At 37.2% G+C, this 17464-nt stretch overlaps 1 protein-coding gene across 1 annotated transcript in view; it reads right to left on the reverse strand.

The window, feature by feature from the left end:
• RELN (reelin) overlaps positions 1–17464 on the reverse strand; it is a 444588-nt gene that overhangs the window by 201361 nt on the left and 225763 nt on the right. The window contains exon 8 of the mRNA XM_010946673.3: positions 13808–13859. Within this exon, the coding sequence (XP_010944975.2) occupies positions 13808–13859 (52 nt within the window). The remainder of the gene's footprint in view (positions 1–13807; positions 13860–17464) is intronic.

The following is a 17464-nucleotide window of genomic DNA, read 5'->3' on the forward strand; positions in this document are numbered from 1 at the left end:
TTATTTTGCATTAATGAATATTATCTACTGAGAACCAGAAAACCAGCTGCAGCAGTGTATAGAAATCCCCACGATCCCCACATATGAATACTGAGGTAGATAAAAACAACAGAATATTAAATAAGGAGATAGAGTGAGATAGGTATTTGGAAGGGAAAGTTGAGGCTTTCCCATGAACAAAGTGTAGAAATGACAGTAAGTTAAAAAAAAAAAAAAGAAAGAAATGACAGTAAGTTTATTATAAGAATGTAAATATTTCTTTATCAGTATAACATCTATAAACATAATGTTCAATTCTAACATGTTAGTGTAGATAGTACATAACACGACAGTGTAGACAGAAGTGGATTTACCACGAAGTTAAGCTTCAGGGCCCCTCGCTTGAGCTAGCACCCTCAGGCCCTGGGAGGAACTCTAGCAATGTGCTCAGATGACCATGTTTTACAACACTTGCAACAGGTTAAGACCACTGCCTCCCTTCTTGACTGCTGCCTCACCATGTTCCCCTCAAGCCAGGTGGTGTTGGAGTGGTCATGGCTGCTTTTGGGATCCAGCTAAGGGGAAGCAGAGTTGGAGATACGTGTGCATGTGAAACAGTTATGCAGTTGTGCAGGTCACTTCTATTTTATGGTGTAGTCATTCTCTGCATAGAAAGAGCTTCCAGGAACACACCTACTGCCCACTGTGCTGACACACCTATATCATCATGACTCAGGAACAGTGATGATGAACTGGTCAATGAGTGATGTCAATTCAAAGAGTAGCTAAGATTAGTCACTGAGCAAGAAAAGTTAAAATGTCCTGAAATTTTATAGTTCATACATGAAAAAAATGAGAGGGATTTTTATAATTTGCTAATAATCCTAAAATCATACATGACATATCAATAAGGAGTTGTGCAGGTAAGATGTTAATAATTAAAAAAAAACCTGATCCAGCAAGCTAGAAGCAGAATTATTTTTCTAGACTCCAAAGAGAAAAACTATAAAATTGTCACATGAAGAGGCAATATGCAACCAAAAATCATAAGAGAAAACGTATTTCAGGCAGTTAACAAAGATATTAGACTTTTTGGATTGGGTGAAGTTTGTGGTATTGTCAGCTTCTAAAGATTTGTAATTTGTTTTGATTTTTTTCTTATTCTAAATAAACACTCACATTTGTACCTAATTTTGAATGTGTAATTTTGTATTCTTTTCCTTAAAGTGAAACTAGCCCCCACCCAAACTGTGTAAGCTTCAAACGTGGAGCCAAAAAACCTAGACCCCTCCACCCCACCCCAGTACAGGTGTGCACTGCACTGGGCTCCTGCGTTTCACCAGTGTCTTAACTCCTATGGGAGCACGAACTTCAGATTACACAGTTCACTCTCCACTAGGCTTAATATGGCACATTCAAGTGACAATGTATTTTAATGCAGGACAACAATAAAAAGAGAAGAAGATAGGATTTTTGAAATTATTTCCCTTCTCTGTTGCTTCAGGCAGATCTGGCTCAATTAAAATATTCTTAGAAGGAAATGATCACATTGCAACTGAATTCGGATGGATGAAACAAGCTGTAAGCTATCTGCTCACATTAGAAACATGCCATTTATTTTTGGACTGTGTTGGAGATGAGCCTGAATGAAGCCGACGTTGCCCCCGTGAACCTCAGGAGCTCAACCGAAGCCAGTAAGAATCTGTAACTTCCAGGATTTACTAAGTGGGGTGCTTCTGTGCAGTGTTGGCTGACAGACTCTTAGAGGGCTATTAGAGTTCATAATGCCAAGAATACACAAGCACATGAACAAGCAGTAAATACGAGCCAATCAATGAAGCCTATATTAAGCACACTGAAAACCTGTTCATCGTGCAGTAGCCCATTAACCATAATACACATGCACGGAGAAGACTGCAAATACCTCTGAGAGCCAGGAAGTTCCCAAATTCACAAATAAACTTTTTCCTTTCTTCCCATCTCTCCTAGATGATTGCCATAAAAATGAACAACTTGAAATATAGTTTGACTTGGTATAAAATCAAGATCACTTAAAAAATATAAATGTTAGTCATTTATTCTATTAAGAATTCAAGGGTTACTCCTTTTCTCAAAATAATAGCCATACAGATCCATAATCTCTTAAGGTAATACAAACAGGATCCAAATTACTTAATTTACAGATTTCAGCAAGGTAATATGGTACAAAATTATGCAACATCCCCATTACTCTATAATGAAACATGTTAATATTTCTGCAGTGAAATACATGAAGATTCACATAAGTAGCATGAAGAAAGATTATAAATAGCCTTAAATCACTTCAAGTCAGGTCTTGCTGCCAACTGAATTCAGCTCATGGGAGGCTTTGCCATCCCATAAATTAAAAAAAAAAAGTCTGTGGTTTTTCCCAGTGTTTTTGTAATATGGAATTACAGATTAGGGATTGTCAGCCTGTATCTCCAGTAGCACTATTTCTTTTTACTTTCAGAGTAGAAGGATAAATCAATTGGTTTTAGTCTCTCAAGGCCTGGGTAGTTTTATTTTTATTTGGTTATGCCCTTCTGCACAAAGCCCCGGACTTTTCAAAGTAAATCAGAACAGAAACAACAGAAGGAGCTACTGCCTCTTGGGGGTTCGGTAGTGGTTGCCGGGAGCAGATTCTTTCCTCAAAGCTCTGCCTGAAAAACAAGCTGCCTTTTTAAATGTAGCACAGGGCCACAGAAGGAGAGAAGTGATCTTGCAGAATTTATAGACGGGGAAAAGCGCTGCCAGAAATCATGCCTCTAGATAGCGGAGCGGGACCCATAAATACTGATGGCTTGAGAAGTGTCTGGACAGAGCCCCGCTGAGGATTCTCGTGGTCCAAGTGCTGCTGTTGCCATTACTCAACACTCAGGCCCCGGAGACAAGCAGGGCTCCAGGAGCCGCGTGCAAACAACAGCATTTGATAGAGAAAGATCATAAAGTGATGAAACAGATGCAATCTGGCCACTTAGAACTCCCTGCTACGACTGGAGCAAATCTGAGCGGAATCAACACATCCTTTCATCTTTTCAAGGTAGATAAATGGAGGCCAGGGCCATTAACTCGGGCTTGCAGTGAATGGAAGCAGAGAAAGAGATGAATGGGGAACTTTTAGAGAAGCTTTTAAAAGCTAGACACTGTCGCTCCCAGGGGACAGTACATGTTACTGTAGGCTAAGGCATTCAAGAAAGGGACTTGCCTCGTTCTGTACTGTGAAAAACGTGATGAACAGCATGAAGATGTTGGTACAATAAGCAGTTCTGGCAATTGGCTATTTTTTGTTTGTTTGTTTGTTTGTTTTTGTGAAGAGTGATTTTTGAGGACAGTACTGCTCATTAAGAAGAAAATACTCATTATACCCCAAAGCACCAAGAAACAGTAAAAGCTTACTGGCTACTTGGCAATTCTTCTTTAAAGCAATTCTGCTGCAGGCAAGTCATAGGCCATTATTAGACAGATGATCAATATTTTGATAGTTTCACAAACTTCTGCTCAAATATTTCATTGGTAGCAGCTGTGCATGTTTATTTCCCAGTAACAACAGTGATGGAAAATAATGACTATATTACACTTAGATTTTTTATTTTCCTCATTACTGAGTCTGCTGGAAAAAACCCTAAGGGCATTAGCTCTCTCAGCCCATGGCATCAAAACAATCTACTCTAAGCAGAGCAACACCTTTAATAAGGCAAGTCTAGAAGGACTACCTGGTGAACAGTATTTAAATTGTGACTCCTGGTTTTAAGCACACAAGGCTGTAATTTCCGGGATAACCAGTTTTATACGTTTCTTAGCTTTCATGTTTGCTTTATTCCTCTCCTTGTAAAAAACCTAAACTTTATAAGATTTTATGTATCTGTTCCTACTGTCTTGTAATGTGGCACATCCCTATAAATTTGCTTCATTAGTTTCTAAATTTTGTAAAACCTGTAGACAAGTTTGTGCTCTAGGAGTGAGCTAGCTTCTTGCCTGATACCCTTTGAAATGAACTGTTTTTGTTACTTATTACCTTCATGTACACCGGGTATCCACAGAGTACTTGGATGCCGTTCTTGGCTGAGCAGCAGTCTCCCTGGCTGCTCTCAGGCATTCTCGTAGCTGTTGTCCCCATGGCTGACCCTGCCCACACATCCTGCCGCGCTGCTTCAGGCTCTCATAAAATACAGCCTCCATTCGCCTGGCCTGTGCTTGCACAGAGACGGCAGCTCATGACTTGCTGCCATTCAGAGGCTACAGCCAAAGGGGCAGCAGTCTGATTCACGGGTAAGAGTCAGGGAAGGAAAAAATGGTTACTGTATCGGATAATGCTTTGTGGCAGCCCAGCCAGGAAGCAACCTGGGGCTTCTCAGTCCCAAATGACAGGGACGGGAATTGTGACTGAAAGGAGCCCACTGATATTACTTTAATTAAGAACAGTTCCCTTCCGCATGAGAGGAAACCCTCGAATTACTCTTGGATCTATCAAGAGTAAGTAAATTCAATTTTGGTAAAATATGATAACCAAAGTTGAGATAAGTTATTATTTTATTAATAGAAAGTGTCAGTTTAGAGAAAGCAACATGTCCAAAATCTTCAGCTGTTTCAAAAGATCGATTTAGCAATTACTTGAATATGGAAATCTAGGATTTATGTCTATACCTCTGTTTTGCTCACCAAAAAAATACCCTTGAGGAAGAAGTTAGCATATTTTTAACTAAAAAAAAAATTTCAAGGACAGTGTTGTAAAAAGGATCATTATATGGAAGTAAAATTTTCATTTTAAGCATCTACTAAAAACTGGTATTAAGGATTAAGAGATGTTAAATAAAATAGAACAGTAACAAGCCTCACCAATAATTCTATACTTATGCTAAAAACACACTTCCTTTAAACTCAAAAAACCTGTTTCATAAAATGTAAAAAAAAGAACCAGGATTTAAAAGCAACTCTTCTTCATCTTCTGTTTTGTATTTGTCTACGTTTAGAATGAGGCTGTTAGTAATAATTTTTGTTTTGACTGGTTTTACTAGTAAACAGGCTATTGGGTCTGCAAACCTTTCTTTCTGAATAAACCTGACAGTATGTGATTTATTGTAGTTAATATTTTGCTCCTTAGTCACTTCCTTGGCTGAAATTCCCAAACCTCATTAGGTGATTTCTTTCAGCTTATGGCAGATGGACAATGACCACAGGATATAAAATGAACAGCTGTCCTCCTCCCCTTTTGTACCTTTCTCCCTTTCGGTCCTATTCCCATTCCCTCACTTCCAAAATATTTGTATTTCTTCCTTTTCCCTGCCACTCCTATCATAAGAGAGAAAGGGACTAATCCTCTCCTGATTTATGGAACACCATGCCATTTCCAGCCACTTTTGGGTGCCCACCCCTTTGTAAGTTTCCTCCCAAGTCCACAGCATAGAAGTTTCATCTGATCCTATGTTGGGAGAAACACAAGGAAAAGAAATGCAAAATGTGTCAGGCTTTGCCAGGTTCCCTGCCGAGCAGCGCCCCCTTCCCTAGGGCAGAGGCCAAAAACCGAGCCCTAGGGCCCAGGTCTGGCTCAATTCTAGGAAGACTAATCCCCACCTTTGGCAGCAGGTGTTAAGCAACACCCCTCTCCACCCTCAGCAATCTGGAGACTCGGCATTACCACCCTTGTTGCTGTTGGGGCTTTGACCTTGGTCTCAAGGTCTTAGAATGGCCTCCGCCGTGTCTCCCTGAAGGGAGCCATCGTGCTAACCTTCCTTGTGATGCTGACACTCTGGGGCAGCACCACACCTGCTGCTGTCGGTCTCCATCCCAAATGATAAAGCTTTGTCTTTGGACCTCCCCCTTTCCTGGGCTTTCTGACAGGCTGCACTTTCACTGTCCTCTGTGGTCTGCACCCCTCGGTTTCTTCTTACAAAAAGGGACCCCCCTCTGATCTATTTGATAATAAACTCCTTGAAGGCTGGGCAGTGTCTTAAGTTTTGCTTTCCCAACAGTGAATATAGGCACATCCTAAAGATCTCTCTGATAGAAGAATCATTGATCAAGAGTCCTTGATTGAGTCGTTTTAGGAAAGCCGGAGAGCCGCATGTAAATCAGTGAAGTTAGAACAGTCCCTCACACCATACACAACGATAAACTCAAAATGGCTTAAAGACTTAAGCATAGGACAGGACACCATTAAACTCCTAGAAGAGATCATAGGCAAAACATTCTCTGATATAAATTGTAGCACTGTTTTCTTAGGTCAGTCTCACAAGGCAAAAGAAATAAAAGCAAATATAAACAAATGGGACAGAATCAAACTTAGAAGCTTTTGCACAGCAAAGGAAACCATAAACAAATGAAAATGCAATCTACAGACTGGGAAAAAAACATTTGCAAAGGATGTGACAAGGGCTTAATTTCCAAAATATACAAATAGCTCATACAGCTCAATAAAAAAAAAAATTAAAAAATGGGAGACCTAAATAGATATTTCTCCAAAGAAGACATCCAGATGGCTAACAGCCACATCAAAAGATGCTTAACATGGCTTATTACTAGAGAGATGCAAAGCAAAACTACAATGAGGTATCACCCCACACTGGTTAGAATGGCCATTATCAAAAAGTCTATAATAAGTGCTGGAGAGGGTGTGGAGAAAAGAGAACCCTACACTGTTGGTGGGAAGGTAGTTTGGTGCAGCCACAATGGAAAACAGTATAGAGGTTCCTTAAAAAACTAAAAATAGAGTTACCATACGATCCAGCAATCCCACTCCTGGGCATATATCTGGAAAAGATGAAAACTCTAATTTGAAAAGATACATGCACCTTAATGTTCACAGCAGTACTACTTATAATAGCCAAGACTTGGAAGCAACCTAAGTGTCCATCAACAGATGAATGGGTAAAGATGATGTGTTTCATATATATATATATATATATATACATATACACACAATGGAATATTACTCAGTAATAAAAAGAATGCAATATTGCCATTTGCAGCAACATGGATGGACCTACAGATTATCATACTAGTGAAGTAAGTCAGAGAAAGACATATCATACGATATTACTTATGTGTAGCTTCTGAAAAATGATACAAATGAACTTATTTAAAAACAGAAACAGACTCACAGACAGAGAAAAAAAACTTATGGTGACCAAAGGGGAGATAAACTAAGAGTTTGGGATTAACAGATACACATTACTATATATAAAATAGATAAACAATAAGGACCTACTGTATAGCCCAGGGAACTATGCTCAGTATCACGTATAATCTATAATGGAAAAGACCACAAGAAAGAATATATAACTGAATCACTTTGCTGAATAACTGAAACTAACTCAACACTGTAAATCAACTATACTTCATTAAAAAAATTTTAGGGAGAGGGTATAGCTCAGTGCTAGAGTGTGTGCTTAGCATTCACAAGATTCTGGGTTCAATCCCCAGAATCTCCATTAAAAATAAATAAATAAACCTAATGACCTCCCCGGCCAAAATTTTTTTTTTTTAAGAGTCCTTAATTGATGAGAAAGGGAAAACTGCTGGCTCAGATCAGGTTTTTGCATCACCTGTGGAGTTCATTCAGCACACTCCCTTGCCTCAGCAGTCAAGAATGGTGTGTGTAGTATTGAGCACTAATGTGCAATGTTACCAAATCTCTTTCCTAACTTACGAATTTAATTCAGTTCAGTTTATATTTATTTAGTTCTAGTTGTGAGTAAAATTCCGCCCTTTATACAAAGAGGGATACTTGTAAACTCCTTAGTCTTCAAGGACCACTTATGCTATAAAGGGTGAAAGTGGATATACATAAATGGCCAGTGTGTAAACCAGTGCAGAGTGAAGTAGGCATCATAAAATAAATACAGAGGAAATGGGGATTCAGGGATAGCAAGGTGGGATGAGATGAGATTTTATGTAGGAAAGACCGCTTAGTCTAAATCAATGATCAATTTCTTTTCATCCTATAGTTTATTACATCCCTCCTACTATAATGGCCCTCAACAAATATATTTATGAATGAATTATTTATTTTTTAAGCCTCATCAAGGTGAGTGACAAGGAATTAAACATTTCAAAAGGGAAAGGGCATAGTATCTTTCAAACGGTATTCACATTAAAACAATTCTTTAGTTATCAGTTTTAATAATTCAAAGACATATTTAATCTCAACAGTCCCTTCTGGAACCTTATGCTTAGCAGAATCTTACAAATATTTCAGAATATTCTGTTTCATTACTTAAAATAGGACTTAAGAACTTGGGTTGAGGTGAATTTGGAATATGTATGAAGTTCATATAGACGGGTCTTTTAAATATAGATTCCCTAAAAAGGAGTAAGTCAACTCTAGGGGGAAGAAGCAGCAGAACCCGAATTAAAGTCAGTTCCAAACTTCTAATTATTAAATAGATAACTCAGAAGTGTTTCATATATATTTTAGTTTTGTGTTAATATAGATTTTTGAAGACCTAAAAATCAAGTCATAAATAAACCTGATTTTAATACCATTCATATCCAAGAATCTTACACTCAAAAAAAAACCATGTATTTACCCTAAAAAGTATACGTGTTAAGCTAACTTTACCATTTAAGTATCCTAACCTTTTTATTTATTCATGTTTCGAGCTCAAGTCACCAGAGATTTTGTTAGTCTTATACTTAAAGAGTTCTATGCTTTCAGAAGAGGTTTTCACCATTTCATAATAAATTCCCCAAGGTCTTTCTCACTTATGAAGGAAAGTGACTCTTGAAAAAAAAAATGAGACTCTAATTTAGAAAAGTATCTCAGGAAGTTTACAGAGGAAATGAGCAATAATTCCCACCAAAATATGAGCGGGTTCAACTTCTCCTCCTTCTGAATTAGTTGTTTCAATAGTTGAGGGTTTCTCTATTAAATAAGTTCTGAGTAATTAAAACGTTTATAAATTAAACTTGAGGGAAAAACTCCTTCCCTTATGCTGAATGCAATGTAATACCTCTTATAAGACGCATTTTATTTATTACATCTATTTGAGAAAAAATAATGCCAGAGCTCTTACAAAGCAATCTTCCAGTTCAGCAAGGAGTACCTCTAACTTTGTAATCTTCTAGCTTTTATTTTTCAAAATACAACATGAGTAGCTCTCATTTATCTCAGAGAGTCTGTAGCACACAGAGTACATAAGAGAATAATTCAGTCTTAAGGACATTTTCATAGCTTAATCTGTAAATAAAAAACATTTATGACACAATGCCTTTCCTCTGCTTGAGGTGATTAAAAACAAACAAAAAGGAGTGAAAAATAAACACACACCCACAAACCCCTAAATCTTTAGGATATTTGTAAGTAATGACCAACGAAAAAAGGTATTAACTCTATAAACTATGAACAAATAAAAGATTCTAGCTAGTTCAACAATGACAAACCGATAAACACATGGATATATATTTTCATCTACAGGCTTCACTAAAAGCAGTTTATTGGTGATTCTCTGTTTCCTTCTGGGTCATCTTTTCCACTGATTGAGGTCCTCACATCACCTCCCCCAAATCTTCTCTTGGCATGAAATGTCTGCATCACACCAATTTAGTACTTGGTTACACGGTATTACAGACGTCTCTGTAATAGTTGCTTGTCACTCAGGCAAGAAATATTTATGAGCATCACTTACTTTGAGTCCCTGGGCTAGGGGCTGAGAGTAGCATGATGGACGAGACAGATTTACCTCTCATGCCAAACTGTTCTTCATGCTGTATGCTTTTAAATGCTTTACCTTTAATCCCCATTTGGCTCACGAATTCTATTAATCTGAAAAAGAGCTGGGCTAAATTAAACAAGCATATTACTTGGCAAGGTCTTCTTGACTGAATCAATGCAGATTTATATCAAGGAAGGGACAAATCTACTCTTAACACAACTGGTCTTTCCTAAAAAAGATCACACACAAATTCTTAAGAATCTTAAGAATTAATTTCATTATATTTCTTTATTGCTCAAGGAGAAAGAGGTCATTTTTCTGACCTCAGTTGCCAATTAAAAACCCTCAGCTGATGTAGATTAACTCTTCAGATGGACACAATTATATGTGACATTGGTCACAGCCACCCCCAGCCAGTCCTCCTGCCTAGGAGGGCACTCAGGTTTCCATTCTATTCCTTGTTTGTGTCACTATTTCCTCACCTGGAAAAACTTAATCCTTTTCAGTGACTCAGGTTGTTGGCTTTCAGGGATTCTCCTAAGAAGCCTTCCTGAATTTTTCTACTCTGCAGGACCTGACACCACGGGGACCTCTACACACGAACATCCGTTTATAACAATTTGGCAATTCTCTAGAGGTCTCACGATCTATATGTATCCAGAGCCTTCTACCTCACCATGCAGCACTGTGAAATGTTTGCTCACTTTTTTGTCTTTTTGCAGCTAACTTTAGCTCAGAAAAGCCTACACAGACAGCAAATATTCAGTGAAATTTTCTCAAGGGAACAATGGATACAAAGCACTACCAGCACTTCCCTTGGACCCAGGACCCTGCTTGGGAAAACAGAGTTTGGAGGCATCTGTAAAATAATAGTTTGCAAGGGCATCATCTCAAGCTTTTCTTCCTGTCCCAGAGGAAATCTAAAGGAAATGGGTAAATGCCCCTAAGGCTATAACCATAAATTCCACAAGTTGAATCTAATGAATCAAGTGAGGATTGTAGCAGATCGATGCCTCAGCACAGAAATGGATATGAGATCTTTCATTGGAATAGAAAAATGAAAAGTTCTTCCAAGAACAGTTTAGGACATCTTTCAAGATGATTTAGCTGTTGATAACCTGATAAATTTTAACTTGCAGAGCTGTTTTTTCAGGATGCTTTAATTTTAAATTCATTTGGTTAAGACAGTCTGTGTATTTACATGCACGCGCGCGTGTGTGTGCGTTTGAAAGAGCTGGAATAGCACTGGTGCTAAACATTGGCATGATAGAATTTATTTGAGACAGTCTTTAGTAATTCAAGATATTTCTATACATATATCTGAGGTTCTTGAGACTCTCTTGGATAACATTTGTGATGTAATTAAAAATGTTTACAAGAGCAATAGAAAAATATTAAGGCAATAATTTACTCAATTGTGGTAATATGCCCCAAATTATTAACCTAATTCACCACTGAAGCCATGAATAATGATATAATGCCCTAGAAAATGTATTACGTCTGAATCATCACAATATACAATGAATATTTAACACTCCGGAGGACTTTCTAAGGAGTGACTCTAAATCTGACTGACCATATTTAACCACACTATCAGCACAGATTTAGAAAATTCCACAAGACACAAATAAACATAAGCGTTGAACTGTCAACATACAGCATTTTTTTTGGTAACACACTGAATACCATTTTTAAATCGAACATAAATGCAATGTCTACTTGGCTGCATTTGCTATTTTGGTGTCTGGTTACTGTGGGGCTTGTAAAGCTCAGGATGAACGCACACAAGGATGTCATCTCTGGAACTGGTGTGTGTGCCCCAGTCTAGCCCTCACACCATCCATATAACAGAGTGTTACCACTCAAAGCACTCGTAATGAGAAACACAAAACCATTTCTGGAAAGTTCTGCCCGCTTTGCTGTACTTACCATACAACACCATGCACCATACAGCTCATGGTTTCCCATTACATTGTTTCTCAGCTATGCTAATGCTTCTGAGTTCCCAAGAATTTTTATTCTCAAAATGAAGAAAGCAAATTCCCCAACAAAGTCACTAAGCAGTAAATGATAATTTTTTAACTAAATATTTTCTGTTTCATTCCCAAACAATGACATGTTAAAATTTGACTTTGGATTTTAAACCTGCCATGCAAAAAAGATATCTAATTGTATTTTTCAGTTATAAACTTGAGATACCTATCTATCTATTTAACCATCCAACCAACCATCCATCCATCCATCCTTTACAACTCCCTAATTTTGTTACTCTTCAAGTCTTCTAACCTAGGATTCAAATCCAGGCATTAAATGATGCATGCTACTCTCTGGTCTGCTGGGCTGCAGCCCTCTGACTTGTGGGGTTGTAATCAAGAATTCTTGCGAAGTCGCATTTTGGGGTCTAGTCCTAAGTCTGAGCACGATGATGCTTCTGGGTTTTGGGTCTCAGGCACCAAACCCTACATTCTCTGATAAATATCACTTCTCAATCCTCTTTCATCAGCTCTGTCATTCACAGAGGGTGCTACTGAAAGGTGAGGAAATGAATATATGCCAGCTCCACAGCGTACTTGTGACTACTTACAAAAATAGACTTTTTTTTTTCCTTTAAGGAAGGATTATTTAATTGGTGTTGGACCTCTGCTACCTTGAATAAAATCCAAATACTAGCAGAATTGTGAGGCATATATTTTAAAGAGGATTCTCCTGTGTTCTTTAATTGCTTAAAGATAATATCTGAAACTACATCCATTGTTCTAACAAAAACATAAGAATAAATATTCAGATTACAGATAAATAAAAAACATTTAACTTATATTTTATATTAATAGCATAATAAATTTAAACATATTTGTTCTGGATAAGAACCTCTAAGTTAGACTAGCCTGTCATGCTAGAGTTTTAAAAATACCCATTTTTGTAGCACCACAACTTTTAAAAAACATTTTTTATGATTATAAAAATATTACATGCTCATGATAGAAAGTTTAGGATACACTTGCTAATAGATTAAAAAAAAAACTCTTTCACAAAAAACCTCATTATTTTGTCTTTGCTAATGCTTTTCTTATGACCACATTTAGACATCTGAATAGTTTGAAAAATGCTGCACGTAATGTCATCGATGTCAGAAGAGAATCCAAGCCTCAATCAGGCAGGTTCACATAATACTTACAGAAGCTGAAAGGAGGCAACCTGATGAAAAAGTCACAACTACACGACTTGAAGAAAACTACTCTTTGTTACAATCAACCCAGTGGGCTGTGAGAGCACTGATTTGCAATTAGGACTAGAAGGCCAGTGAGGAACAGTCTTTTCTCTAGTGGCGGATCCCCAAAGATACGAGGGTAAAGATGGTGGAAATGGGAGGCTGCTGTCCTAGGGGCATGGCTGCCAGCAATCTTCATGTCATGGGGAGAGGCCAGGAGGTTTCCATGTTATGAGACCAAGACCAATAAAGCTAGCCCCATCTAGAAGGCATTTATTTTTCTTCTAAAAGGCATTTATCCAAAGGGAGAACACTCCCTTTGGAAACTTGGACATGTTGTTTATTAACATATACCTTCGAAAATTAGGATGGAAAATAATATAATAGCAAAACTATTAACACTTGATCAAAAGATACCTTATTTTAATGAATATTTGGGTGGGAATTTTTAGCTCTAAAATAAAAGCACTTAAAAGAAATATTGCCAGATACAGTAATTTTTAAATCATCCATGTCTGAATAAAACATAGATTATTTATATCAAATATGAAGCCTTAGTTGGTTTCTCTCAGCCACCAATAATTGTATTTTTCTCTACCAGTCAATAATAGTGCAGGAAATTTAACAGACTTCAATCTTAATTTGAGCAAAACATAACCATAAGGTTAATTCTACTGTAATATAATAACCCAACACATTCAAAACCCACATGTTTTGAATTTACCTGTATTATTTTTAAATAACACTCAATGCTGGAGAGAAATGAGAACAGAATGTACCAACAAAAATTTTTTTAATTTCACGTTAAAACTGTTTTAAATTATTTACTGCCATGTTCAGACTTACTCTTCTCTTCATCTGAAAGCATCTGGCACTATGATCCTGATTGTACACCACGATTAAAACAACCATTTCCAAGTTAAATCGCTTAATCGCTAAAAACACTTACCAATGGAAAACTGGAGGACAGAGGCTGTTGTTGTATTAAGGGCTGTGGTAATCTAGAAAAAGGAATACACCAAAATAAGACAAGCTAGAAAGAGGAAAGATTTGGGTAGAGAGGTAGTGAAAGGAAAGGACAGAGAGAAACCATAAACAGAGGGTATACTTATCCAGTGGTTAGCATACTTTTATCCATATGTCTGAACACAAACATATTTCATGTTTCTCTGTGAGACCCTCACTGAGGCACATTTCTCAGGTTCCTGTCGAAAACTCTTTTCATTGTAATTTACCAGGAACTTAACACAGCCCCCTCCTTTTACCCCGCTGCCTCCCCTCCATCTTCATCAACAGACCTGGGGCACAAAGAAAATGTTGTAAGAAGCCATCAAACAAAAACTGGGGCCTTAATTGAGAGCAAATGAGGAGAGTAAGGTATTTTGAGAAGTGAATGGAATGACAACAGGTGAAGGGTGCAGGATTTCTTTGAGGGATGAGGAAAATATTCTAAAATTGATTGTGGGGGCACTCTCTCTTGCCTTCTGAGGTGGCTTGCACTGTCAATGAAGTGTGTATCTCCCTGAATAAACTTGCTTTCACTCTAAAAAAATAAATAAAATAAAATAAAATAAAATAAAATTAGATTGTGGTAATGGTTGCATACTTCTGTGAATAAATGAAAAACCCTGAATTGTGTTCTTTAAATAAATACATTATTTAATATGAGGATTATTTCTCAATAAGATTGTTACCACCCCCAAAAGTATTCAAATTATGGGCTTAGAAATATTCTTCTAACACATTTCTATCATTTTCCCTTAGTTTCATGAAGAAGCATGCTTAAACAATTTTCCCCCTTCTGAAAAAGGAATGGTACCTTATTTAATTTTAAATAAATTTTTAAAATTTTAAAACTTTTATTTGTTTTTGTTCTTTCATTCTACAGAGCAGTGACTTTAACCAATATCAGCTGAAGTGAAATGAGAAGGTTTTCATTTTCAGCGATTCTCTTGTTGGCTTTCTGACCCCATACACTATGGTAGGGGATGCCTCCCATTACTGCACCCTGTAAAATATAAAGTGTATAACTGTGTTTTCAACATGACAGAAGCAGTAGGCTTTTTAAATGTCATAATAGCTTCCTTAGACCTGTCCCTGCACTTTGGTGGCCCCTATGTGATGAAGTCTACAAGTGTGGAAGGGTCAAGAGATAACCAGTTCATGAACTGCCATGGGAACTGGTAGACAAACAGTGAGCAAGCCTCACGTTCTGCCAGAATTCAGCTGAGATGCAAATGTCAAACGATTGGACTGGGTTTCCCATTTCTGCAACATGGTTTGGAAAGATGACAGACCATGTGTTTTAAATACGTGGCTTTAAAGTTCATGAAGAAGCAGGACCGGTAATGCGGGAAGGCAAGCGAGACATTTTATAAGTTGTCTAGCTATCAGTCAGTGTAAATAATGGCTCCTAACTGATTTTAACCATAGCAAAACCCACTGGTGTCAGGGTGTCAGAGGAAAGTCTCTGCCTAAATCTCTCATCATCACAGATGATCTAAGAGATAATCTACTTCCTTCTCCTCATCAGTCATTAGAGAAAAATCCATCAATAGAATTTTCTTTAAATAACTAGGATACTAGCTCCTTTTCAAGATTCCTTTAAAAGAGGTTAACAGACATTTGATCCTGTCTAAAATGTCCAAAAGCCATTTGGTCCAACTACAAAAAGTCCTTGATATTTGGTCCTGCCCCAAACCATTTGGCGTGAACCAAATATGCTCACAGATGTTTTGGATGGACCAAATTTCAAGGACCTTTTGGTGTCAACCAAATGTCTTTTGGACCAAATGTCTTATGGACATTTTGGACAGAAACAAAAGTCCTGCAAGGTTAAAAGAAATCTGCTTTTCCCCCCTATAGTTTTAAGAGTAAGTTCAACTACTTATCCTAATGGGTTTCCATTTGGAAGATTTGATCTTAAAAGTCCAAAGAGGTACATAGAAATTTTTTAAATTTTTCACACAAATTGAGTGAATGTTGTTTCATTCATTTCATTCTAGTATATTTAAGAGAGAGTCTTAGATGCTTATCTTGGAAGTGTAATAAATGATGCTTGTGTCACCTGGGTGATCAAGTTTCACATCTGTGACTTCCGCCAGCAAACAGTAAGTTGCTTGAAATAGTGCTAAATTTCAAATTGCGTGTGCTGAGGGTGATACTAGACTTTGATTAGTCATTGATTCCACATTTTTTTCCTTCACCAGGGAAGCTAAGGACTGACTGGAATGGTTGACCCTCATTCCTTTACCTTTACCCATTTAGTTTATTAGTAAAATTATCAGCTACAAGAAAGACAGGAAAGATAATGAGAAAAAAGTAATGAAGCATTGCCTATAAAATCTATTCCCCTATATTTACATTTGGGTATTATAAATGATTTATTATTCTTGAGTTCAAATATGCAATTTTACTCTGCAAAGTTATTAGGTCTTTACTGCTGACATTCTGAAACCGGAAGGACCTTTTATTAAAGAGCTTTTGGTAAACACTATAGCAACTATGAAAATCTGAGAGAGGACTTTTCCCTCCTAAGTCTCACTGCTCTTAAATTTTCAAATGAACTCCAAATTATAGGAAATTAGTATGATCACTAAATGAATCCAAAGAATTCACTGCAGGCTGAGGCTGTTCAGTCTGCACCTCTTCTCTGCAATTTTTTTTTACTGGTTTAATCCTGTTTTAGCCCAAACTCCTCCTTGTAGCTAAAATGCCTTTCCAAATATGTGAGAATAATTCAGTAAATAATTTATTTTTTAAGAATAGAGAATAACATAACTAATTTTGTTTTAAGCTCTGAGAAAGCACTTTTCTCTTAAAGGAGTAAGTGAATTCCTCATTAACCTCATTTCAGACCAGCACAATGTATAAAACGAGGTGTGCCACCCCCTGAAATATGGAGACTTTGATGAGGTAATGACACCTGTGAGGGTGCAGATCTCAGCAGCAGTGGAAACAGAAGTGCACGATGTATCCATGTGTCCGTGTGGTAGCAGGTACTGCCTCTCACTGGCTTCGACTTTTATTGAAATGAAACAGCCATTTGACTAAATTCACAAAATGGAAATGCTCTTTTGGGCATTTTAAAAGACAAAGCATTAACCTACTAAGGTTCTTAGCTTGTGGTGCTTTGTTTCACAACTTCGGTAAAACTGGATTTATGAAAGATAAGAAAGTACATTTTTTAAAAAGTGATGTTTGAGGGCTAGTAACTTCCATCAGTTCTCATGCACAATAGTTTTGCTTGGATTCAGTTTTGAAGTGCCATGCAAATATTTGAATTTTAGTGGACAATAGTATGTTAACTGACAGCTGAGTTCATCATTTTTCTTTTGATTGATCTGTCTTCCGTAAACATAAGTTGTGTACAATGTATATTTTTGCTCCTGGGACACCAATACAGTATAAAAATTAATGAAAATTAGAAGTTGCTAGTGTATCAAATGTGGAAGCCATCCCTATCTTTGTTAATGTATCTTCATTCTGTTCCCTCCAAGTACAACACAGTTCATCTTAGGGAAATACTAATGATGTAAATATAAATCTGTGTATGCTTTTTTCTTTCTGAGATAAAGAAAATTATTTAGAATATTTTCCTTCTTAG

Source organism: Camelus bactrianus, chromosome 7 (assembly GCF_048773025.1).
Source record: "Camelus bactrianus isolate YW-2024 breed Bactrian camel chromosome 7, ASM4877302v1, whole genome shotgun sequence".
Taxonomy (NCBI): domain Eukaryota; kingdom Metazoa; phylum Chordata; class Mammalia; order Artiodactyla; family Camelidae; genus Camelus; species Camelus bactrianus.